Source organism: Arachis hypogaea, chromosome 19, assembly GCF_003086295.3.
Source record: "Arachis hypogaea cultivar Tifrunner chromosome 19, arahy.Tifrunner.gnm2.J5K5, whole genome shotgun sequence".
In the NCBI taxonomy this organism is placed as follows: Eukaryota; Viridiplantae; Streptophyta; class Magnoliopsida; order Fabales; family Fabaceae; genus Arachis; species Arachis hypogaea.
In genome coordinates, this window is record NC_092054.1 from 99,268,021 (window position 1) to 99,293,004 (window position 24,984).

Genomic DNA, 24,984 nt, shown 5'->3' on the forward strand with positions numbered 1-24,984 from the left:
GGACGTCCAGTGATCAATAAGGAGCTTCCCTCTGAGGAACCAAAGGAATCTGAGACTCATCTAGAGACCATAGAGATTCCATTGAACCTCCTTACGCCCTTCATGAGCTCTGATGAGTATTCCTCTTCAGAAGAGAATGAGGATGTCACTGAAGAGCAAGTTACCAAGTTCCTTGGTGCAATCATGAAGCTGAATGCCAATCTATTTGGTAATGAGACTTGGGGAGATGAACCTCCCCTGTTCACCAATGAACTAAATGCATTGGATCAACTGAGATTGCCTCAGAAGAAACAGGATCCTGGAAAGTTTCTAATACCTTGTACCATAGACACCATGACCTTTGAGAAGGATCTATGTGACCTTGGGTCAGGAATAAACCTCATGACACTCTCTGTAATGGAGAAACTGGGAATCTTTGAGGTACAAGCTGCTAGAATCTCATTAGAGATGGCAGACAATTCTAGAAAACAGGCTTATGGACAAGTAGAGGACGTGTTAGTAAAGGTTGAAGGCCTTTACATCCCTGCTGATTTCATAATCCTAGACACTGGGAAGGAAGATGATGAATCTATCATCCTTGGAAGACCCTTCCTAGCCACAGCAAGAGCTGTGATTGATATAGACAGAGGAGAATTGATTCTTCAACTGAATGAGGACAACCTTGTGTTTAAAACTCAAGAATCTCCTTCTGTAACAATGGAGAGGAAGCATGAAAAGCTTTTCTCAGTACAGAGTCAACTAAAGCCCCCACAGTCAAACTCTTAGTTTGGTGTTGGGAGGCCTCAGCCAAACTCTAAGTTTGGTGTTGAACTTCCATATCCAAACTCCAGAATTGCATGCAAAGGTGTTTTACATGCCTAATTGGTGCAGGGATGCAAATTCTTGACACCTCAGGATCTGTGGACCCCACAGGATCCCCACATACCTCCACTCACCTTACCTCCTCATAATCCTATATCACCCTTTCCCAAGAACCCTTCGCCACTCACATCCATTACTCCCCTAAAACCATCATACAACCCACCTACACCCACCCACTCAAATTCAAACCATCAACTCACCTCCATATCTTCTTCTTCTTCTACTATTCTTTCTTCTTTTGCTCGAGGGCGAGCAATATTCTAAGTTTGGTGTGGTAAAAGCATAGCTTTTTTTGTTTTTCCATAACCATTGATGGCACCTAAGGCCAGAGAAACCTCTAGAAAGAGAAAAGAGAAGACAAAAGCTTCCACCTCCAAGTCATAGGAGATAGAAAGATTCATCTCAAGGGTCTATAGCTCAGTGGTAGAACATTTGACTGCAAATCAAGAGATCTCTGAGATACCTCTGGGGATACATTTTCCTCCACACAATTATTGGGAGCAACTAAGGGTGGAACATCAAGAGCACTCTGGTATGCGAAATTGCTACTCAGGTTGTGAATTGTTGTTCGAAATTGATTCCCTGGTAATGGCACCAAAAACGGATGCACAGGACCATGGTCTAAACATATCTTCACAACTTCGCATAACTAACCAGCAAGTGCACTGGGTCGTCCAAGTAATACCTTACGTGAGTAAGGGTCGAATCCCACGGAGATTGTTGGTATGAAGCAAGCTATGGTCACCTTGTAAATATCAGTCAGGCAGATATCAAATGGTTATGGAGTTTTCGAAAATAATATAATAAAATAGGGATAGAAATACTCATGTAATTCATTGGTGAGAATTTCAGATAAGCGAATGGAGATGCTTTCGTTCCTCTGAACCTCTGCTTTCCTGCTATCTTCATCCAATCAGTCTTACTCCTTTCCATGGCTGGCTTTATGTGATACATCAGCACTGTCAATGGCTACTTTCGGTCATCTCTCGGGAAAATGATCCAATGCCCTGTCACGGCACGGCTAATCATCTGGAGGCATCACCCTTGTCAATGGCTTCATCTTATCCTCTCAGTGAAAATGGTCAACGCACCCTGTCACGGCACGGCTATTCATCTGTCGGTTCTCGATCATGCTGGAATAGGATTTACTATCCTTTTGCGTCTGTCACTAACGCCCTGCAATCGCGAGTTTGGAGCTCATCACAGTCATTCATTCATTGAATCCTACTCGGAATACCACAGACAAGGTTTAGACCTTCCGGATTCTCTTGAATGCCGCCATCATTCTAGCTTACACCACGAAGATTCCGATTAAGAGATCTAAGAGATACTCATTCAGTCTAAGGTAGAATAGAAGTGGTTGTCAGGCACGCGTTCATAGGGAATGATGATGATTGTCACGTTCATCACATTCAGATTGAAGTACGAATGAATATCTTAGAAGCAAAACAAGATGAATTGAATAGAAAACAGTAGTACTTTGCATTAATCTTTGAGGAACAGCAGAGCTCCACACCTTAATCTATGGAGTGTAGAAACTCTACCGTTAAAAATACATAAGTGAAAGTCCAGGCATGGCCGAGAGGCCAGCCCTCAAGCGTGATCTAGGATAGCATACAACTGATCAAAGATGCCTAATACAATAGTAAAAGGTCCTATTTATAATAAACTAGCTACTAGGGTTTACAGAAGTAAGTAATTGATGCATAAATCCACTTCCGGGGCCCACTTGGTGTGTGCTTGGGCTGAGCTTGAGTGTTGCACGTGTAGAGGTCCTTCTTGGAGTTGAACGCCAGCTTTTGTGCCAGTTTGGGCGTTCAACTCTGGTTTTGGCTCCTTTTCTGGCGCTGGACGCCAGATTTGGGCAGAAAGCTGGCGTTGAACGCCAGTTTACGTTGTCTATTCTTGGCCAAAGTATGAACTATTATATATTTCTGGAAAGCCCTGGATGTCTACTTTCCAACTCAATTAGAAGCGCGCCATTTCGAGTTCTGTAGCTCCAGAAAATCCACTTTGAGTGCAGGGAGGTCAGAATCCAACAGCATCAGCAGTCCTTCTTCAACCTCTGAATCTGATTTCTGCTCAAGTCCCTCAATTTCAGCCAGAAAATACCTGAAATCATAGAAAAACACACAAACTCATAGTAAAGTCCAGAAATGTGAATTCAACATAAAAACTAATGAAAACATCCCTAAAAGTAACTAGATCCTACTAAAAACATACTAAAAACAATGTCAAAAAGCGTATAAATTATCCGCTCATCACAACACCAAACTTAAATTGTTGCTTGTCCCCAAGCAACTGAAAATCAATTAGGATAAAAAGAAGAGAATATACTATAAATTCTAAACTATCAATGAAACATAGCTTCAATCATATGAGCGGGACTTATAGCTTTTTGCCTCTTGAATAGTTTTGGCATCTCACTCTATCCATTGAGATTCAGAATGATTGGCATCTATAGGAACTCAGGGTTCAGATAGTGTTATTGATTCTCCTAGTTCAGTATGATGATTCTTGAACACAGCTTCTTTATGAGTCTTGGCCGTGGCCCTAAGCACTTTGTTTTCCAGTATTACCACCGGATACATAAATGCCACAGACACATAATTGGGTGAACCTTTTCAAATTGTGACTCAACTTTGCTAAAGTCCCCAATTAGAGGTGTCCAGGGTTCTTAAGCACACTCTTTTGTTGCTTTGGACCTTGACTTTAACCGCTCAGTCTCAAGTTTTCACTTGACACCTTCACGCCACAAGCACATGGTTAGGGACAGCTTGGTTTAGCCGCTTAGACCAGGATTTTATTCCTTTTAGGCCCTCCTATCCACTGATGCTCAAAGCCTTGGGATCCTTTTTATTGCCCTTGCCTTTTGGTTTTAAGGGTTATTGGCTTTTTGCTCTTGCCTCTTGGTTTTAAGAGCTTTTGGCTTTTTCTGCTTGCTTTTTCTTTTTCTTTCTATTTTTTTCGCCTATTTTTTTTTTCTGCAAGCTTTGTTCTTTGCTGCTTTTTCTTGCTTCAAGAATCATTTTTATGATTTTTCAGATTATCAAATAACATGTCTCCTAGTCATCATTCTTTCAAGAGCCAACATATTTAACATTCTTAAACAACAACTTCAAAAGACATATGCACTGTTCAAGCATACATTCAGAAAACAAGAAGCATTGTCACCACATCAATATAATTAAACTAAGTTCAAGGATAAATTCGAAACTCATGTACTTCTTGTTCTTTTGAATTAAAACATTTTTCATTTAAGAGAGGTGATGGATTCATAGGACATTCATAACTTTAAGACATAGTTACTACTTACTAATGATCATGTAATGAAGACACAAACATAGATAAGCACACAACATAGAAAATAAAAAACAGAAGAAATAAGAACAAGGAATGAATCCACCTTAGTGATGGTGGCGTTTCCTTCTTGAGGAACCAATGATGTCCTTGAGCTCTTCTATGTCTCTTCCTTGTCTTTGTCGCTCCTCCTTTCCTTGCTTTTTGATCTTCTCTTATTTCATGAAGGATGATGGAGTGCTCTTGATGTTCCACCCTTAGTTGCTTCCAATAATTGTGTGGAAGAAAATGTATCCCCTGAGGTATCTCAGGGATCTCTTGATTTGCAGTCAAATGTTCTACCACTGAGCTATAGACCCTTGATGGAAGCTTTTGTTTTCCCTTTCCTCTTTCTAGAGGTTTCTCTGGCCTTAGGTGCCATCGATGGTTATGGAAAAAAACAAAAAAGCTATGCTTTTACCACACCAAACTTAGAATGTTGCTCGCCCTCGAGCAAAAAGAAGAAAGAATAGAAGAAGAAGAAGAAGATATGGAGGAGATGGATGGATGTGTGTATTCGGCCATATGGGTGGGGTTGGGTGAGAGAGAGATGTTGAATTTTGAAGGTAGTGGGTGTATGGATGTGAGTGGTAAATGGAAAACAGAAGGGATGATCATGAATGGAAAGAGAGATGATGAGGTAGGTGGGGATCCTGTGGGGTCCACAGATCCTGAGATGATCCTGTAGGGTCCACAGATCCTGAGATGATTCTGTGGAGTCCACAAATCCTGAGGTGTCAAGGCATTTACATCCCTGCACCAACTTAGGCATGTAAAATGCCCTTGCACACAACTCTGGGCGTTCAGCGCCAGGTTGGTGCCCATTTTGGGCGTTCAACGCTCATTTGTTACCATTTCTGGTGTTGAACGCCAGAACCATGCTTGTTCTGGGCGTTCAGCACCAGAATGCTGCCCATTTTGGGCGTTCAGCGCCAGAACCATGCTCTGTTCTGGCGTTGAACGCCAGGCAGATGCTCCTCCAGGGTGTGATTTTTCTTCTGCTGTTTTTGATTCCGTTTTTTATTTTTTTGTTTATTTTGTGACTCCATATGATCATGAACCCATAAAGACATATATCTAAGAAAAATATAGTTAGATAAATAAAAATTAGGTTGCCTCCCAACAAGCGCTTCTTTAATGTCAATAGCTTGACAGTGGGCTCTCATGGAGCCTCACAGATGTGCAGAGCTTTGTTGAGACTCTCTAACACCAAACTTAGAGTTTGGATATGGGAGTTCAACACCAAACTTAGAGTTTGGTTGTGGCCTCCCAACACCAAACTTAGAGTTTGACTGTGGGAGCTTTGTTTGACTCTGCTTTGAGAGAAGCTTTTCATGCTTCCTCTCCATGGTTGCAGAGGGAGATCCTTGAGTTTTAAACGCAAGGGAGTCCTCATTCCATTGGAGGACTAGTTCACCTCTGTCAACATCAATCACAGCTCTTGCTGTGGCCAGGAAAGGTCTTCCTAGGATGATGGATTCATCCTCTTCCTTTCCAGTATCCAGGACTATGAAATCAGCAGGGATGTAAAGGCCTTCAACCTTTACTAACACGTCCTCTACTTGTCCATATGCCTATTTTCTTGAATTGTCTGCCATCTCTAATGAGATTTTAGCAGCTTGCACCCCATAGATTCCCAGTTTCTCTATTATAGAGAGGGGCATGAGGTTTATTCCTGAACCAAGATCACACAGAGCCTTAAAGATCATGGTGCCTATGGTACAAGGTATTATGAACTTCCCAGGATCCTGTCTCTTCTGAGGCAATGTCAGTTGATCCAGATCACTTAGTTCATTGATGAACAAGGGAGGTTCAACTTCCCAAGTATCAATACCAAATAATTTGGCATTCAGCTTCATGATTGCACCAAGGAACTTGGCAGCTTGCTCTTCAGTAACATCCTCATTCTCTTCATAAGAGGAATACTCATCAGAGCTCATGAAGGGCATAAGGAGGTTCAATGGAATCTCTATGGTCTCTAGATGAGCCTCAGAGTCCTTTGGTTCCTCAGAGGGAAGCTCCTTATTGGTCACTAGACGTCCCAGGAGGTCTTCCTCCTCGGGATTTACGTCCTCCTCTCCTTTTTTGGGTTCAGCCATGGTGCTTATGTCAATGGCCTTGCACTCTCCTTTTGGGTTCTCTTCTGTATTGCTTGGGAGAGTACTAGGAGGGATTTCAGTGATCCTTTTACTCAGTTGGCCCACTTGTGCTTCCAGATTTCTAATAAAAGATCTTGTTTCATTCATGAAACTTACAGTGGCCTTAGATAGATCAGAGACTAAGTTTGTTAAATTAGAAGTATTTTGTTCAGAGTTCTCTGTCTGTTGCTGAGTGGATGATGGAAAAGGTTTATTATTGTTAAACCTGTTTCTTCCACCATTATTAAAGCCTTGTTGAGGCTTTTGATCCTTCCATGAGAAATTTGGATGATTTTTCCATGATGAGTTATAGGTGTTTCCATAAGGTTCACCTAAGTAATTCACCTATGCTATTGCAGGGTTCTCAGGATCATAAGCTTCTTCTTCATAAGAAGCCTCTTGAGTACTGTTGGATGCAGCTTGCATTCCATTCAGACTCTGAGAAATCATATTGACTTGCTGAGTCAATATTTTATTCTGAGCCAATATGGCATTCAGAGTATCAACTTCAAGAACTCCCTTCTTCACAGGCGTCCCATTATTCACAGGATTCCTTTCAGAAGTGTACATGAACTGGTTATTTGCAACCATGTCAATGAGTTCTTGAGCTTCTGCAGGTGTTTTCTTTAGGTGAATGGATCCACCTGCAGAAGTATCCAATGACATCTTTGATAACTCAGATAAACCATCATAGAATATATTCAAGATGGTCCATTCTAAAAGCATGTTAGAAGGACACTTTTTGGTCAGTCCTTTGTATCTCTCCCAAGCTTTATAGAGGGATTCACCTTCTTTCTGTCTGAAGGTTTGAACATCCACTCTAAGCTTGCTCAGCTTTTGAGGAGGAAAGAACTTAGCTAAGAAAGCCTTGACCAGCTTATCCCAAGAGTTCAGGCTGTCCTTGGGTTGAGAGTCCAACCATATTCTAGCTCTGTCTCTTACAGCAAAAGGGAAAAGCATGAGCCTGTAGACTTCAGGATCTACTCCATTAGTCTTAACAGTATCACATATCTGCAAGAATTCAGTTAAGAACTGAAAAGGATCTTCAGATGGAAGTCCATGAAACTTGCAGTTCTGCTGCATCAGAGAAACTAATTGAGGTTTCAGCTCAAAGTTGTTTGCTCCAATGGCAGGAATGGAGATGCTTCTTCCATGTAAATTGGAATTAGGTGCAGTAAAGTCACCAAGCATCCTCCTTGCATTATTATTATTTTCGGCTGCCATCTCCTTTACTTGTTCGAAATTTTCAATCAAGTTGTCTCTGGATTGTTGTAATTTAGCTTCTCTTAATTTCTTCTTCAGAGTCCTTTCAGGTTCTGGATCAGCTTCAACAAGAATGCCTTTTTCTCTGTCCCTGCTCATAAGAAAGAGGAGAGAAAAAGAAAAGAAGAGGAATCCTCTATGTCACAGTAAAGAGGTTTCTTATTGTTAGTAGAAGAAAAGAAGAAGAGAAAAATCTGAACTCAGAAAGAGAGAGAGGGTTCAGATTTTTGGTGGGTGAGGGAGAGATGCTAGTAGATGAATAAATAAATAGAAGGAGATGAGAGAGAAGGAATTTTCGAAAATAATTTTTGAAAAAGAGTTAGTGATTTTTGAAAATAGTTTTTGAAAAATGTTAGTAGTTTTTCGAAAATTTAGATTTAAAAATTAAAATAATAGTTAATTAAAAAGAAATTTTGAAAAAGAAGGAAGGGATTTTCGAAAATGAGAGAGAGAGAGTTAGTTAGGTAGTTTTGAAAAAGATAAGAAACACACAAAAAGTTAGTTAGTTAGTTGAAACAAGTTTTGAAAAGATAAGAAGTTAGGAAGTTAGAAAAGATATTTTGAAATCAAATTCTTGAAAAAGATAAGATAAGAAGATATTTTGAAAAGATATGATTGAAATTAGTTTTGAAAAAGATTTGATTTTTAAAATCACAATTAATGACTTGATTCACAAGAAATCACAAGATATGATTCTAGAACTCAAAGTTTGAATCTTTCTTAACAAGCAAGTAACAAACTTGAAATTTTTGAATCAAAACATTAATTGTTATTGTTATTTTCGAAAATTTGATATAAAAAATAAGAAAAAGATTTTTGAAAAATATTTTTAAAATTTTCAAAAATAACTAAAAAAAATGAAAAAGATTTGATTTTTGAAAAAGATTTTTGAAAAAGATGAGATTTTTAAATTGAAAATTTGATTTGACTCATAAGAACAACTAGATTTTAAAATTTTTTGAAAAAGTCAAATCTAATTTTCGAAATTTTAAGAGAGAAAAAGGAAAAGATATTTTTTTGATTTTTGAATTTTTATGATGAGAGACAAAAACAAGAAAAATGATGCAAAACTATGAATGTATGCAAGAATGCTATGAATGTCAAGATGAACACCAAGAACACCGTGAATATCATGATGAACATCAAGAACATATTTTTGAAAAATTTTTTATGCAAAGAAAACATGCAAGACACCAAACTTAGAATTCTTTAATGCTTAGACACTAAGAATTCAAGAATGCATATGAAAAACAAGAAAAGACACAAAACATGCAAATGCAAAGATCAAACAAGAAGACTTACCAAGAACAACTTGAAGATCATGAAGAACACTATGAATGCATGAATTTTCGAAAAAATGCAAGATGCACATGCAATTGACACCAAACTTATAACATGACTCAAGACTCAACCAAGAAACACAAAATATTTTTGATTTTTATGATTTTATAATTTTTTTTGTATTTTCTTTTAATTTTTTTTCGAAAATTATTGTGAAAAATAAAAATAAGGATTCCAAAATTTTTAATATGAATTTCAGGAATCTTGCCATGTTAGTCTTAAAGCTCCAATCAAAGGGTCAGGCATGGCTTAATAGCCAGCCAAGCTTTAATAAAAATATGAGTGTAATTCAGACATGACAAGCCTAACATGCCCTATCCAGAAGAATTGGGCATGACTCTATTGAGGTGATTAGTTGAAGACCAATCCCAAAGTAGTTTGGGTATGGCTTTACAGCCAGATAGGCTTCAACATGCTTCATGAAACACTAGAATTCATTCTTAAAAATTCTGAAGAAAAATAATATTTTTGAAAACATTTTTTTTTTCGAGAACAAAAGAAAAATTTTTGAAAGATTTTTGAAAAATTTTTGAAAATAAAACAAAAAGAAAATTACCTAATCTGAGCAACAAGATGAACCGTCAGTTGTCCAAACTCGAACAATCCCCGGCAACGGCGCCAAAAACTTGGTATGCGAAATTGCTACTCAGGTTGTGAATTGTTGTTCGAAATTGATTCCCTGGTAATGGCACCAAAAACGGATGCACAGGACCATGGTCTAAACATATCTTCACAACTTTGCATAACTAACCAGCAAGTGCACTGGGTCGTCCAAGTAATACCTTACGTGAGTAAGGGTCGAATCCCACGGAGATTGTTGGTATGAAGCAAGCTATGGTCACCTTGTAAATCTCAGTCAGGCGGATATCAAATGGTTATGGAGTTTTCGAAAATAATATAATAAAATAGGGATAGAAATACTCATATAATTCATTGGTGAGAATTTCAGATAAGCAAATGGAGATGCTTTCGTTCCTCTGAACCTCTGCTTTCTTGCTATCTTCATCCAATCAGTCTTACTCCTTTCCATGGCTGGCTTTATGTGATACATCACCACTGTCAATGGCTACTTTCGGTCATCTCTCAGAAAAATGATCCAATGCCCTGTCACGGCACGGCTAATCGTCTGGAGGCATCACCCTTGTCAATGGCTTCATCTTATCCTCTCAGTGAAAATGGTCAACGCACCCTGTCACGGCACGGCTATTCATCTGTCGGTTCTCGATCATGCTGGAATAGGATTTACTATCCTTTTGCGTCTGTCATTAACGCCCTGCAATCGCGAGTTTGGAGCTCGTCATAGTCATTCATTCATTGAATCCTACTCGGAATACCACAGACAAGGTTTAGACCTTTCGGATTCTCTTGAATGCCGCCATCATTCTAGCTTACACCACGAAGATTCCGATTAAGAGATCTAAGAGATACTCATTCAGTCTAAGGTAGAACGGAAGTGGTTGTCAGGCACGCGTTCATAGGGAATGATGATGATTGTCACGTTCATCACATTCAGATTGAAGTACGAATGAATATCTTAGAAGCGAAACAAGATGAATTGAATAGAAAACAGTAGTACTTTGCATTAATCTTTGAGGAACAGCAGAGCTCCACACCTTAATCTATGGAGTGTAGAAACTCTACCATTAAAAATACATAAGTGAAAGTCCAGGCATGGCCGAGAGGCCAGCCTTCAAACGTGATCTAGGATAGCATACAACTGATCAAAGATGCCTAATACAATAGTAAAAGGTCCTATTTATAATAAACTAGCTACTAGGGTTTACAAAAGTAAGTAATTGATGCATAAATCCACTTCCGGGGCCCACTTGGTGTGTGCTTGGGCTGAGCTTGAGTGTTGCACGTGTAGAGGTCCTTCTTGGAGTTGAACGCCAGCTTTTGTGCCAGTTTGGGCGTTCAACTCTGGTTTTGGCTCCTTTTCTGGCGCTGGACGCCAGATTTGGGCAGAAAGCTGGCGTTGAATGCCAGTTTATGTCATCTATTCTTGGCCAAAGTATAGACTATTATATATTGCTGGAAATCCCTGGATGTCTAATTTCCAACGCAATTAGAAGCGCGCCATTTCGAGTTTTGTAGCTCTAGAAAATACACTTTGAGTGCAGGGAGGTTAGAATCCAACAGCATCAGCAGTCCTTCTTCAACTTCTGAATCTGATTTCTGCTCAAGTGCCTCAATTTCAGCCAGAAAATACCTGAAATCACAGAAAAACACACAAACTCATAGTAAAGTCCAGAAATGTGAATTTAACATAAAAACTAATGAAAACATCCCTAAAAGTAACTAGATCCTACTAAAAACATACTAAAAACAATGTCAAAAAGCGTATAAATTATCCGCTCATCACACTCCGTCATCCTCCATGAAATTAGAGAAGATCAAAGAGCTATGAGGGAGGAGCAACAAAGACAAGGAAGATACATAGAAGAGCTCAAGAACATCATTGGTTCCTCAAGAAGGAAATGCCACCATCACTAAGGTGGACTCATTCCTTGTTCTCAAATTTTATGTTTTTTGTTTTCTCTATGTTAAGTGCGTATCTATGTTAGTGTCTTATTACATGATCATTAGTATTTAGAAACTTTGCCTTAAAGTAGTGAATATGAATCCATCACCTCTCTTAAAAGAAAAATATTTTTAATTCAAAAGAACAAGAAGTACATGAGTTTTGATGTGGAGACAGTATTTTTTGTTTTCTGAATGAATGCTTGAATAGTGCATATGTCTTTTGAAGTTGATGTTTTAGAATGTTAAATATGTTGGCTCTTGAAAGAATGATGAACAGGAGACATGTTATTTGATAATCTGAAAAATCATAAAAATGATTCTTGAAGCAAGAAAAAGCAGTGAATACAAAAGCTTGCAGAAAAAAAAGAAAGAAAAAAATGGCAAAAAAAAAATAAAAATAAAAAAGAGAAAAAGCAAGCAGAAAAAGCCAAAAGCTCTTAAAACCAAAAGGCAAGAGCAAAAAGCCAATAACCCTTAAAACCAAAAGGCAAGGATAAATAAAAAGGATCCAAGTCTTTGAGCATCAGTGGATAGGAGGGCCTAAAGAAATAAAATCCTGGCCTAAGCGGCTAAACCAAGCTGTCCCTAACCATGTGCTTGTGGCATGAAGGTGTCAAGTGAAAACTTGAGACTGAGCGGTTAAAGTCAAGGTCCAAAGCAAAAGAAGAGTGTGCTTAAGAATCCTAGACACCTCTAATTGGGGACTTTAGCAAAGCTGAGTCACAATCTGAAAAGGTTCACCCAATTATGTGTCTGTGGCATTTATGTATCCGGTGGTAATACTGGAAAACAAAGTGCTTAGGGCCACGGCCAAGACTCATAAAGTAGCTGTGTTCAAGAATTAACATACTGAACTAGGAGAATCAATAACACTATCTGAACTCTGAGTTCCTATAGATGCCAATCATTCTGAACCTCAATGGATAAAGTGAGATGCCAAAACTATTCAAGAGGCAAAAAGCTACAAGTCTCGCTCATCTGATTGGAGCTATGTTTCATTGATAGTTTGGAATTTATAGTATATTCTCTTCTTTTTATCCTATTTGATTTTTAGTTGCTTGGGGACAAGCAACAATTTAAGTTTGGTGTTGTGATGAGCGGATAATTTATACGCTTTTTGGCATTGTTTTTAGTATGTTTTTAGTAGGATCTAGTTACTTTTAGGGATGTTTTTATTAGTTTTTATGTTAAATTCACATTTCTAGACTTTACTATGAGTTTGTGTGTTTTTCTGTGATTTCAGGTATTTTCTGGCTGAAATTGAGGGACTTGAGCAAAAATCAGATTCAGAGGTTGAAGAAGGACTGCTGATGCTGTTGGATTCTGACCTCCCTGCACTCAAAGTGGATTTTCTGGAGCTACAGAACTCAAAATGGCGCGCTTTCAATTGCGTTGGAAAGTAGACATCCGGGCTTTCTAGCAATATATAATAGTTCATACTTTGGCCGAGTTTAGATGATGCAAAAGGGCATTGAACGCCAGTTCTACACTGCAGTCCGGAGTTAAACGCCAGAAACACGTCACGAACCAGAGTTGAACGCCAAAAACATGTTACAACTTGGCGTTCAACTCCAAAAGAAGCCTCTACACGTGTAAACTTCAAGCTCAGCCCAAGCACACACCAAGTGGGCCCCAGAGGTGGATTTATGCATCAAATACTTATTTTTGTAAACCCTAGTAACTAGTTTAGTATAAATAGGACTTTTTACTATTGTATTAGACATCTTATGATTTTTAGTTCAACTTAGGATCATATTGATCACGTTTGGGGGCTGGCCATTCGGCCATGCCTGGACCATTATCACTTATATATTTTCAAACCGTAGAGTTTCTGCACTCCATAGATTAAGGTGTGGAGCTCTGCTGTTCCTCGTGATTTAATTCAAAGTACTACTATTTTTCTATTCAATTCAACTTATTTTGCCTCTAAGATATCCATTCGTTCCCAAGAACAAGATGAATGTGATGATTATGTGACAATCATCATCATTCTCACTCATGAACGCGTGCCTGACAAACACTTCCGTTCTACATGCAAACAAGCTTGAATGAATATCTCTTAGATATCTAATACAGGGGACCGAGTCCGAGTTATTAGTATCTTCGTGGTATAAGTTAGAACCCATGGATGGCCATTCCTGAGATCCGGAAAGTCTAAACCTTGTCTGTGGTATTCCGAGTAGGATCTGGGAAGGGATGGCTGTGACGAACTTCAAACTCGCGAGTGCTGGGCGTAGTGACAGACGCAAAAGGATAGTAAATCCTATTCCAGTATGATCGAGAACCTTCAGATGATTAGCCATGCCGTGACAAAGCATTTGGACCATTTTCACAGAGAGGATGGGATGTAGCCATTGACAATGGTGATGCCCTTACAGAAAGCTTGCCATGGAGAGGAGTGAGACTGATTGGATGAAGACAGTGGGAAAGCAGAGATTCAGAGGAACGAAAGCATCTCTATACGCTTATCTGAAATTCTCACCAATGAATTACATAAGTATTTCTATCTTTATTTTCTGTTTATTTATTATTATTATTCGAAAATACTATAACCATTTGATATCCGCCTGACCGAGATTTACAAGGTGACTATAGCTTGCTTCATACCAACAATCTCCGTGGGATCGACCCTTACTCACGTTAGGTTTTATTACTTGGACGACCCAGTGCACTTGCTGGTTAGTTGTGCGAAGTTGTGAAGTTATGTTTGGATCATGGTATTGTGCACCAGTTATTGGCGCCATTGCCAGGGAGAGAACGAACAACAAATTTTACAACCTCAGAGTAACAATTTCGCATACCAATAGTTCAATGCTTGACCCGGTTGTGGCATGGCGTTGGCATAGACTTTCTTACTAGGCTTTCTACCACCTTCTTTGGTGGGTTGCATAGGATGGCCCAGCCTCTACTATTGATCTCCATAGTGAGTTTTCTTTGCTCGTCTCTCCCTAGTTAGAAGCCAACCTCAGGGACTATTTGTCTCTCACTCACCCAACCATAAAACTGGTTTTGCTGGAAGAATGAGAGGAACTTAAACTCATTGTAGCTGGAAGACCTAGAGGAGGTTTACTTGGTCTTTCTCTTCTTTGATCTAGTGGCCTTTGGTGGTGCCATTTGAGTGTGATGAGAAGGGTTAAAAGAGTGATGAAGAGGGTTAAAAGAAGGGAAAGAAAGAAAGCAAAGCAAGGGTTTGCTTCAACACCAAACTTAGGACTTGATTGTCCCAATCAAGAAGGCAAGAAAGAAAGAAAGAAAGAAAGAACGTAGAGAAGGGGGAGTGAGGGTTTCGGATGAGAGGAGAGGTGTTGGTAAGGTGTGATGAGGAAGGGTAGGAGAGTGCAATATATAGGGGTAAAATGAAAGATCTGGAAGGTGGGAATTGATAACACAAATTGAATGTTTTCAAACTTGGAAGTGGCGCCTAGCGTGGGGGAAGTGCCAACCCCAAGGCTGTTCAGCTTTCTTCAGAAATTTGAGTTCCAAAGTGTGAAGTACACTTTGACCTCTTGACTTAGTGAGTGTTCAATGCCTTATGGGTCCCACCTCTTCCTGAAAATTTAGTTACAAACCCTCATTAGTGATCAAAAGTTGCTTCATTTTTCTTTAGTTAAATAGCATTTAATTTGTGTCTCTTGGACACCAAACTTAGGTTCATTGCATATAGTAATTGGTCTCATGATTGAACTTTATTGTATACATTATGATTGGAATAAAATTAATTCTTTCACACCCTTCCACTTCCATTTTATATGTACACAATAAAGTGGCCGTTTCATGCACCCACCAATTTACTAATTGCATTCAGACATTAATCAATTGGGCTGTACGCATGGGTCTCTTATGGTGGTGGCTACACCAAACTTAAATTTGGGCTTACTCTTAAGATTAATTCAATTATTGTGATGTAAGCTCAAAATAAGTGGGTTAGTGTCCATACCAAACTTAGCTCTTTAGCTAGTTTCTCAACCTAATTAACAACATCATATAGTGTAGCATGCAAGGTTGCATTTCTAGCAAAACTAAAAAAACTTTTGAAACTAAGTTCAAAGAAACTATCAACTAAGTGACTAACAATTAGAAACTAAAAATACAAACAACCTAAGTGACTAAACATAAGCTAATCTAAAAAGCTTGAAATTGAAATGATATGAGTGTTGGGGTGCCTCCCAACTAGTGCTTCTTTAACGTCACTAGCTTGACAATTCTTCCTCTTCAGTTGAGGTTATAGTTCACTCTTTGCTCATCCAATGAGTCCCCCAAGTAGTGCTTAAGTCTGTGGCCATTGACAGTGAAAGTCTTCTGTGTTTTGTCATCCATGAGCTCCACATGACCATAAGGAGAAACCTTGATGATTGTGAACGGTCCAGACAATCTTGACTTCAGCTTCCCTAGGAAAAATTTGAGTCTTGAGTTGTATGACAACACCTTTTGACCTTCTAAAAACTCTCTTCTTTCCAGATTTTGATTATACAATTTCTTTGTTTTCTCTTTGTAAATCTTGGAATTCTCATAAGCTTGAGTTATGAATTCTTCTAACTCATTGAGCTACAACAACCTTCTTTCTCCAGCAGCTTGATTATCAAAGTTCAACATCTTTAGAGCCTAAAATGCTCTATGTTCAAGCTCCACTGGTAGATGACAAGCTTTTCCAAACACCAATTGGTATGGAGACATGCCAATAGGTATTTTAAAAGCTATTCTATAAGCCCACAATGCATCATCTAGCTTCTTGGACCAATCTTTTCTTGAGTTCCCAACAGTTTTCTCAAGGATTCTCTTGAGCTTTCTATTTGAAATTTCAGCTTGACCATTGGTTTGTGGATGGTATGGGGTTGCTACTTTGTGCTTAACACCATATTTGAGGAGGAGTATCTCTAATTGCTTGTTGCAAAAGTGAGTTCCCCCATCACTTATAAGAGCTCTTGGAATCCCAAACCGACTAAATATGTTCTTCCTCAAAAAATTGATCACTACTTTCTGGTCATTTGTTGATGTTGCTATGGCTTCCACCCATTTGGACACATAGTCCACAGCCACCAATATATAATTGTTAGAGTATGAGGGTGGGAAAGGTCCCATGAATTCAATCCCCCAAATATCAAACAACTCCAACTCCATGATGAATCTTTATGGCATTTCATTCTTCTTGGGTAGGTTTCCAGCTCTTTGACACTCATTGCACCTTATTACAAACTCCTTTACATCTTTGAATATTGGAGGCCAAAAGAATCCACACTGCAACACCTTGGCTGCAGTGTTCTTTCCACTAAAATGTTCTCCATAAATAGATCCATGCAATGCCAAAGGACCTCTTACCCTTCCTAATGAGAGATGCATCTTCTTAGAATCCCATCAGCACACTTCTTGAAGAGGTAAGGCTCATCCCAAATGTAATGCTTGGCATCATTGATGAGCTTCCTTTTCAAGTGCTTGTTGATGTTGGAAGATAGTTCTCCAATGGCCTTGAAGTTGGCTATGTCTGCGAACCATGGAGCCTATTGGATCATCATCAATTGCTCATCTGGGAAGCTTTCATTTGCCCTAGGGCTATGTGCTTTATCCCCTTCATGTGGGATCCTTGATAGGTGGTCAGCCACCTTGTTCCCTACTCCACTTCTATCCTTGATTTCAATGTTGAATTCTTGGATTAATAGGATCCATCTTATCAGTCTAGGCTTGGATTATTTCTTGGTTAACAAGTATTTAAGAGCTGTATTGTCAGTGAATACAATGACTTTAGAGCCAATGAGGTAAGATCTAAATTTATCAAATGCAAAAGCTATAGCAAGGAGTTCTTTTTCTGTGGTGGTGTAGTTCCTTTGGGCTTCATTAAGGACCTTGCTAGCATAATAGATGACATGCACTAGCTTGTCTCTCCTTTGTCCTAAGACAGCATCAATAGCAAAATCTGATGCATCACACATCAATTCAAAAGGTAAGTCCCAGCTAAGTAGTGCTATAATAGGTGCAGAGGAGACCTTGCTTTTAAGCTCATCAAAAGCTTGCATACATTCTCTATCAAAGATAAATGGTACATTAGAGACAAGCAAGTTACTCAAAGGTTTGGCAATTTTTTGAAAAGTCTCTAATGAACTTTCTATAGAACCCAGCATGTTCCAAGAAACTCCTAATTGCTTTGATATTGCAAGGTGGGGGTAATTTTTCAATCACTTCCACCTTGGCTCTATCTACCCCTATGCCTTTCTTAGAAATTTTATGGTCAAGGACTACCCCTTCGGTAACCATAAAATGACATTTTTCCCAGTTCAAAACCAAGTTAGTCTCTTGGCATCTCTTAAGTACCAAGGAAAGATGGTGTAAGTAATTAGGAAAGGAGTCACCAAACACTAAAAAATCATCCATGAAGATCTCAATAAACCTCTCAATCATATCAGAAAAAATGGATAGCATGCACCTTTAGAATGTGGCAGGTGCATTGCACAAACCAAAGGGCATGCGTCTATATGCAAAAACACCATAAGGGCAAGTGAAAGAAGTCTTCTCTTGGTCTTTAAGATCCACTACAATCTGGTTGTAGCCTGAGTATCCATCCAAAAAATAATAGTACTCATGTCCAGCAAGCCTTTCCAACATTTGATCCATGAATGGTAGAGGAAAATGGTCCTTCTTTGTGGCTTTATTGAGCTTTCTGTAGTCTATACACCTGCGCCATCTAATCACTATTCTTGTTGGTATCAATTTATTTCTCTCATTTGGCACAACTGTGATCCCCCCTTCTTGGGAATTACTTGAACCAGGCTCACCCAAGGGCTGTCTGAGATGGGATAAATCACCCCTGCTTGCCATAACTTTAGCATTTCTTTTTGCACCACTTCCTTCATTGTTGGATTCAATATTTGTTGTGGCTGTATTGAGGGCTTGGCATCCTCCACAAGAAGGATTTTATACATGCACATTGAAGGGCTAATCCCTTTTAAATCTGAAAGTTTTCACCCAATGGCATCCTTGTGTTGCCTTAACACTTTGATAAGCTCCTCTTCTTGTTCTTCATTCAAGCTTGAGTTGATGATTACTGGATATGTGTCATTGCTCCCCAAGTAAGCATACTTCAAGCTTGGGGGCAGGGTTTTCAACTCCAGCTTTGGTTCTTCCACTTTTTCTTTGTTCGTCTTGTCTAGCATGATTGAGCCTTCTATGATTTCTTGTGGCAGTTCACCATATGATGTTTGTTGCTCTTGCTCCATTGCATCTTCACATTGATCTTCTTCTAGGACTCCTTGAATCAGCTTCTCCATTGTGTCTACCATCATGCATTCTCCAATAAACTCCTTTGGGTAGCTTATTGCAGTGAAAACATTGAACACTATCTTTTTTTCATGCAGCCTTAAGACTAACTCTCCCTTTTGCACATCAATTATAGCCCCAGCTGTTGCCAAGAATGGTCTCCCTAGTATGATTGATGTATTAGCCTCTTCTTCCATGTCAAGCACTACAAAATCAGCTGGAAAGATGAACTCTCCCACCTTAACTAAAAAGTCCTCTACTACTCTATGGGGAAACTTGAATGTCCTATCAGCTAGTTGAAGTGCCATTCTTGTTAGTTTGGCCTCTTCAATTCTCATTCTCTTCATCATGGCCAAGGATATAAGGTTGATGCTATCTCCCAAGTCACACAATACTTTTTCAATGCTAATATCCCATATGATGTAGGGGATTTGAAAGCTCCCAGGATCTTTCATCTTTTGGGGAAGCTTCTTTTGTATGATGGCACTACATTCCTCCGTGAGCACCACAGTTTCCTTTTTTCCCCAATTTCTTTTCTTAGTCATGAGCTCTTTTAGGAACTTGGCATAGAGTGGCATTTGCTCTAGTGCCTCAGCAAAAGGTATGTTAATTTGAAGCTTCTTAAAGACCTCTAAGAATCTAGAAAACTGGCTATCTTTCCCATCTTTTCTCAGCCTTTGTGGATAGGGTACTTTTGGTAGATAGGGCTTCAAGACTTGCTTTGGTGGAGATGGAATATGCATCTCTTCTCCCTCCTTTATTTCTGAGTCATTTGTAGCCTCTTCTTCTTGTAAGTTGTGGCTGGAGGATGCCTCCTTCACCACCTTCCCACTTCTTAGTGTGATGGCCTTGCATTTCCCTCTTGGGTTGGTCATGGTATCACTGGGAAATGCATTTGTAGACATTGGTATTTGCTTGGATAAGTATCCAAATTGTGTTTTCAGTTTATGATTGCTACCTCTTGGCTCTTTATATTAGACCTGGCCTCCTCTTGGTATGCATCTATCTTTTTTTCAGCTTGTACTTGTTTCTCTGCAATAGTAGCAATATCCCCTGCTAACCGTGCCATCATGGCTTCCAATCTTGCAAAATTTACCACTGTCATCACATGGTTGTGAGGTTGGAGATGATACATTTTGAGAATGGTTGCTGTGTGATTGCTGGTTTGATTGGAAAAGTGCATTATGTGAGTTGTGGTAGACTCTAAGATTGTGTGATTGATGGCTGGGGTTGTTGTATTGGTTAGAGTGGTATGGTTTGTGGTCTTGGGTATGGTTTTGTTGGTTTTCCCACCCAAAATTTGGGTGGTTCTTCCAACCTGGGTTGTAAGTTTTTTGCATTGGGATCATATGGTTGTCTAGATGAATTGTTCACATAGTTGACTTGCTCCCATTCACATTCAACTTCTGGACTATCTCCTTCTTGTATAGGTGCTTGAGCATTGATGGCTAAAACTTAATTCTTCTCCATTTATTTGGTTAGAGCTGCTAGTTGAGCTGTGATTACCTTGTTTTGAGCCAGCAGAGCATCCATGTGGTTTAGCTCCATTACTCCCCTTCTTGGGTTCCTATCGGAGGCATAGAAATACTCATTATTAGCCACAGTTTCTATAATGTCTATGGCCTCTTCAATTGTCTTCTTGTTATTGAGAGAGCCTCCTGAAGAGTGATCTAAGGCCTTCTTTGACTCTTGAGACAATCCTTCATAGAAAATGTGTAGCTGTATCCACTCACTGAACATATCTGGGGGCATTTCCTTGTTAGCTCTTTATATCTCTCCCAAGCTTCATAGAAAGTCTCCCCATCTTGTTGTCTAAATGTCTGTACCTCAGTTCTCAACTTGATAACTTTTTGGGGAGGGTAAAATTTTGCCAAGAACTTATTCACAACATCATCCCAAGTTCTCAAACTCTCCTTTGGAAAGGATTCCAGCCACTTAGATGATTTATCTCTGAGAGAAAAGGGAAACAAAAGCAGTTTATAGGTGTCAAGGTGAACACCATTAGCCTTCACTGTGTCACAGATTCTCAAGAATGTGGTTAGATATTGATTTGGATCTTCTTGAGCATTCTCTCTGAATGAACAGTTATTCTGAACAAGAGTGATTAGCTGTGGTTTGAGCTCAAAATTATTGGTATGTATGGTGGGTTTCAAGATGCTGCTTCCACAATTCTCAGGATTGGGATTGATATAAGAGCCTAGCACTTTCCTTTCTTGTGGGGGAGCATGGTTGCCCACTACTTCATCTTGATGATTGTGTGCTTCACCCTCCATATTTTGGGTTGGATTCTCTTCTTCTTCTTCTTCTTCACCAACTACCCTTTTGCCTCTTGCCATTGCCTCTCTTTTCAATCTTAAAAATGTCTTTTCAGGTTCAGAATTGTAGGAGGTTACAGCTCCTCTCCTCTCTGTCATACACAACACAAGACTCAATCTAAAACAAAGATGAACACCCTCTTGGGAGAAGGGTGGGTAAGTCAAATTTGGTTGATGCAAAGCATCAAACAGTTAGTGTGCTTCTTGTTAGGATGAATATATATACAATGAACAATTGAGACTTCAGATGCTTAAAAGAAATAACGAAAATAAAGGACTAAAATTAAAGTGATTAACAAAGTAAATAAAAATGCTTAATATAAATACCCATAAACTTTATCATTGTCAATTCAAGATCAATCTCCGGCAACGGCGCCATAAACTTGATGGACTGAGAATTCACTATATCACTATAATGAACCCGTCTTTGGCAAGTATACCAAATTATCATCAAGTAATAACTCACAATGAGTGAGGTCGAATCCCACAGAGATTGATTGATTGAACAACTTTAGTTACTGGGTAATTTAGTCAAGCTAATCAAGAAGAATTGTTGAGTGCAAAATTCTAAATAGCAGAATTATAAATGACTTAAAGATAAAGGAAAGCAAGAAAGTGCAGAAATGTAAAGAACATGAAAGTAAATGGAAGGAACATAAATGATTGAATTATAAATGGGGAATGGGTTATAGCAGAAATTAAAGAAAGCTATAAAGAATAAGGAAGATAAGAATAGGGAAGATTCATTGGGATTGGGAGATATTGCTCTCTTTGGATTAAATTCAGATAATCTCATCTTTAATCATGCAACTCATTGACCTCTTGGCAATCATGATTGATTGAACCCTAATTCCTTGGTGATTCAATCTCTCAAATCTTGATAATAAGCCAATTCATTGGTCTAATTGCTTATGAAGAGAGATAAGCTTGGTCCCTAATTTTACCACACATCCTCATAGATCCAAATATTTGGGTAGATTTCATGTCACCATATCCAATCCCAAAACCCAGATCTACTTAATGTGAGAAGGGATTTCAAGCATGGTTTCATGTTTCCTTTTCCAAGGCTCCCATGAAACCCAATTTGCATTCAATCTCTTTTCCAAGATGATTGAACACTAAGCATGAAGAACAAAATTCCTTCTAGCAAATCAAAGAGAAGATGAAGAGAAGAAGAAATTCACTATCAATTAATCCATCAAGTACAATAGAGCTCCGTCTCCCAATGAGAGGGAGTTTAGCTACTCATAGTTTAGAGAAAGTACAAGAGATGGAAGAAGATGAAGTAAAGTGTAAAGTAAAAGTCCCAAGCTAACAACCTACTCAACAACCCACTCTTCAGTACTCTTTAAGGGGTATTCATACTACTCCTATTACTAGAAATGAAAATTACAAAAAGGAAAGAAAATACAATTGAAAAACTAAAGAGAAAAGTGATTAAAATGAGACATGTGCCTGGCGTGTGAGTGGTGTGCCACGCCCAGCTCAATGGCTTGGCTTGGCGTGCCACGCCTGGCTCCCAAGTGGCACGCTCTCTTTATGCACTGGCTTGGCGTGCCACGCCTGGCTTTCAAGTGGCACGTCCCCTTTGTTAGCTTCCTTCTTCCTCTCTGGTGAATTGAACTAGCGTGGTACACCCAAAACTGGCGTGCCATGCCCTCAGCAAAGTCCTCATTCTTCTCTTCTGAAAAGTTAAACTGGTGTGCCACGCCCAGCAGTGGCGTGCCACGCCCTTGTTATGCTCTTCATCTTTGTCCTATGGTCACTTGTACTAGCATGCCACGCTCAGGTCTGGCATGCCACGTCTTTAATGAGATCCTCAATTTCTTCTCTGGAAGGTTGAACTGGCGTGCCATGCCCAGGTCTGGCGTGCCACGCCCTTAGTAAAGCATGAATACTCCCCTCTGGTCCAGTAAGCTGGCGTGCCATGCCCAGGAGTCAAGTGGCACGCCCATGATACGAACAAGGTTGGCGTGCCATGCCCCAAACATCAAGTGGCACGCCCATTGATATTTTGCCTTGGCGTGCCACGCCTAAAGTCCCAAGTGGCATGCCTTCGAGGAAGCCTTGTCTTTTCTTCTCTAGAGGCTTGTACTGGCGTGCCACACCCTTTTTGGAGCTTCACTTCGCCTCTCTGATCAAATGAACTGGCGTGCCACGCTCAGACCCAAGTGGCATGCCTATAATGATGTTGTGGGCTCACAAGCTTGGCGTGCCATGCCTCTAGTATCAAGTGGCACGCCCATTGAAGTTGGTGTGAGCACTTAAGCTTGGCATGCCATGCCCAAGACTCAAGTGGCACGCCCATAATGGTGCTTCCTCCATTCTCCTCTGCTCAGTTGCATTGGCGTGCCACGCCTTCGACCTGGCGTGCCATGCCCTTTACAAGTCTTCAAGGATCCCTCTCTGGATAGAATGCCTGGCGTGGCACGCCTAGTCAAATTGTTTGCGTTTGCACCAAGTGGCACGCCCAGTACACACACTCAGCTCCTTTTTCTTGCTCTCTTCCTCTTTTATTGCTATTTTCACCTGAAATTCAAACAAGACTCATTTCAAAGTAATGTACCATAAAATTCATCATTTAGTTCAAGTAATTGCATCAATTAAATGAGAATTCACCAATTCTATGGTCCTTTTAGATAAGAGAAAGAGGTAGATGATGCAAGTCATCACGTACCCACAACCCTATGCATACGCATACGGCCTTGTTTTTCAATAAACATATTATTTTTAACTGTTTTACCTTCCCGGCAAGCTTGTAAACTTCCGTGACACTTATATAAGACTCTTTAGCTTGTTTTTAGGTGTGATAACATAGAGAGGGCTCGAGATGAAATTAATTTGATATTCTCTTGTAAAAATTTTAGAAAATGGAGACGTAGGTTTCAGTACTACTGAGGACGGATTTGGTTGAGTGAGGAGGCAGAGTATTGTATTGTTGATCGCTGACTATGAATTATGGAAATAATGAATTGATGGTGGTTGAGACGAGTCTGGGACTCGTAATGGAATGACGGATCCTTGATATATTGAAAAAATGATTTCTGAAAACCACTAAATCACTATTTTATACTAAGATTGTTGAGACGCCATACGCATGGCAGGGATGGTAGGGTAATCCTGCCTGTTGAGGTCGCGGCAGCGGCGTAAGGACGGTAGGTTTATCCCTCTTACGTTGAGATGTGAGGTCTGTGGCAAGAGTATCTCGCTCGCATCCCTTCGGATTACTAGAGTGTGCAGGCACTATATTCTGGACCGTGTTCCGGGCATGATATCTCGGGGGTTCCTGTTATGATACCGAAGGGCGACATCTCTATGGAGATGTATCGGGTAGGCAGTTGAACCGACAATGTGATATCACAACCAATAGGATAGGCATTCATCATGTGCATCTTCTATTTGTTTGTTTGCTTTGCCGACTTGAAATTGCTTGCCTAATTGTATAACATGACTAAATGCTACTTGAATTTCTTGATATACATGCTATACTTGTGCTTTTCTTGCATTGTTATTTATCTGTGTACTCTACTGGGATTGAGGAGGTTTGTAAGGCGGTGGCGATGGGATCGCATGGCGGTTAGGCTGGTGAAGGCTGTGGGACAGCGGAGAATTGTTAGCTTAGAAAATCCACTAAGTTAGATTACCCTTTAGTGTTGTGGTTTTAAAGTTGTGCTTTATAAGTTATAGTTATGCTTTGAATCTTACGATGAATATTAAGCTCTAGGATTGCCTCTGGCGTCCCGGAGTCTTATATCTTACATCACTGGGCACTGTTACCATATTGAGAACCTCCGGTTCTCATTTCATACTCTGTTGTTATTTTTCAAATGCAGGTCGCAACCCATCTCAGTGAGTTGCTTTGATGGTGATAGAGCGGAAGATCTTCACTATGTTTTGAAGTCTTTTGATTATTTTGTTCAGTTCTCTCACCTTTTGTATTTATATTTGCCTTAGAGGCT

At 39.6% G+C, this 24,984-nt stretch overlaps 1 protein-coding gene and 1 non-coding gene across 2 annotated transcripts; one reads left to right on the forward strand and one right to left on the reverse strand.

The window, feature by feature from the left end:
* The first annotated feature begins 7,058 nt into the window (after window positions 1-7,058).
* Window positions 7,059-7,166, forward strand: LOC112780343 (small nucleolar RNA R71). The gene has a single exon (XR_003191186.1). It is a non-coding gene; the product is annotated as a small nucleolar RNA R71 (small nucleolar RNA).
* Window positions 7,167-18,415: 11,249 nt separating this feature from the next.
* On the reverse strand, window positions 18,416-19,615 carry LOC112778551 (uncharacterized). The gene is made up of 2 exons (XM_025822858.1): window positions 19,201-19,615; window positions 18,416-19,086 (listed from the first exon to the last, which is right to left on the reverse strand). Exons 1-2 carry the CDS (start codon window positions 19,613-19,615, stop codon window positions 18,416-18,418), a joined length of 1,086 nt encoding a protein of 361 aa, XP_025678643.1.
* Window positions 19,616-24,984: the final 5,369 nt, after the last annotated feature.

What these genes read in the sequence shown, in the direction of transcription:
- LOC112778551 (XM_025822858.1), bottom strand. Translation starts at nt 19,615, where the DNA reads ATGTCTACAAATGCATTTCCCAGTGATACCATGACCAACCCAAGAGGG. An exon ending in TGTGGTGCTCACGGAGGAAT is followed by an intron (nt 19,087 to 19,200) that starts GTAGTGCCATCA and finishes GTGACTTGGGAG; the next exon opens with ATAGCATCAACCTTATATCC.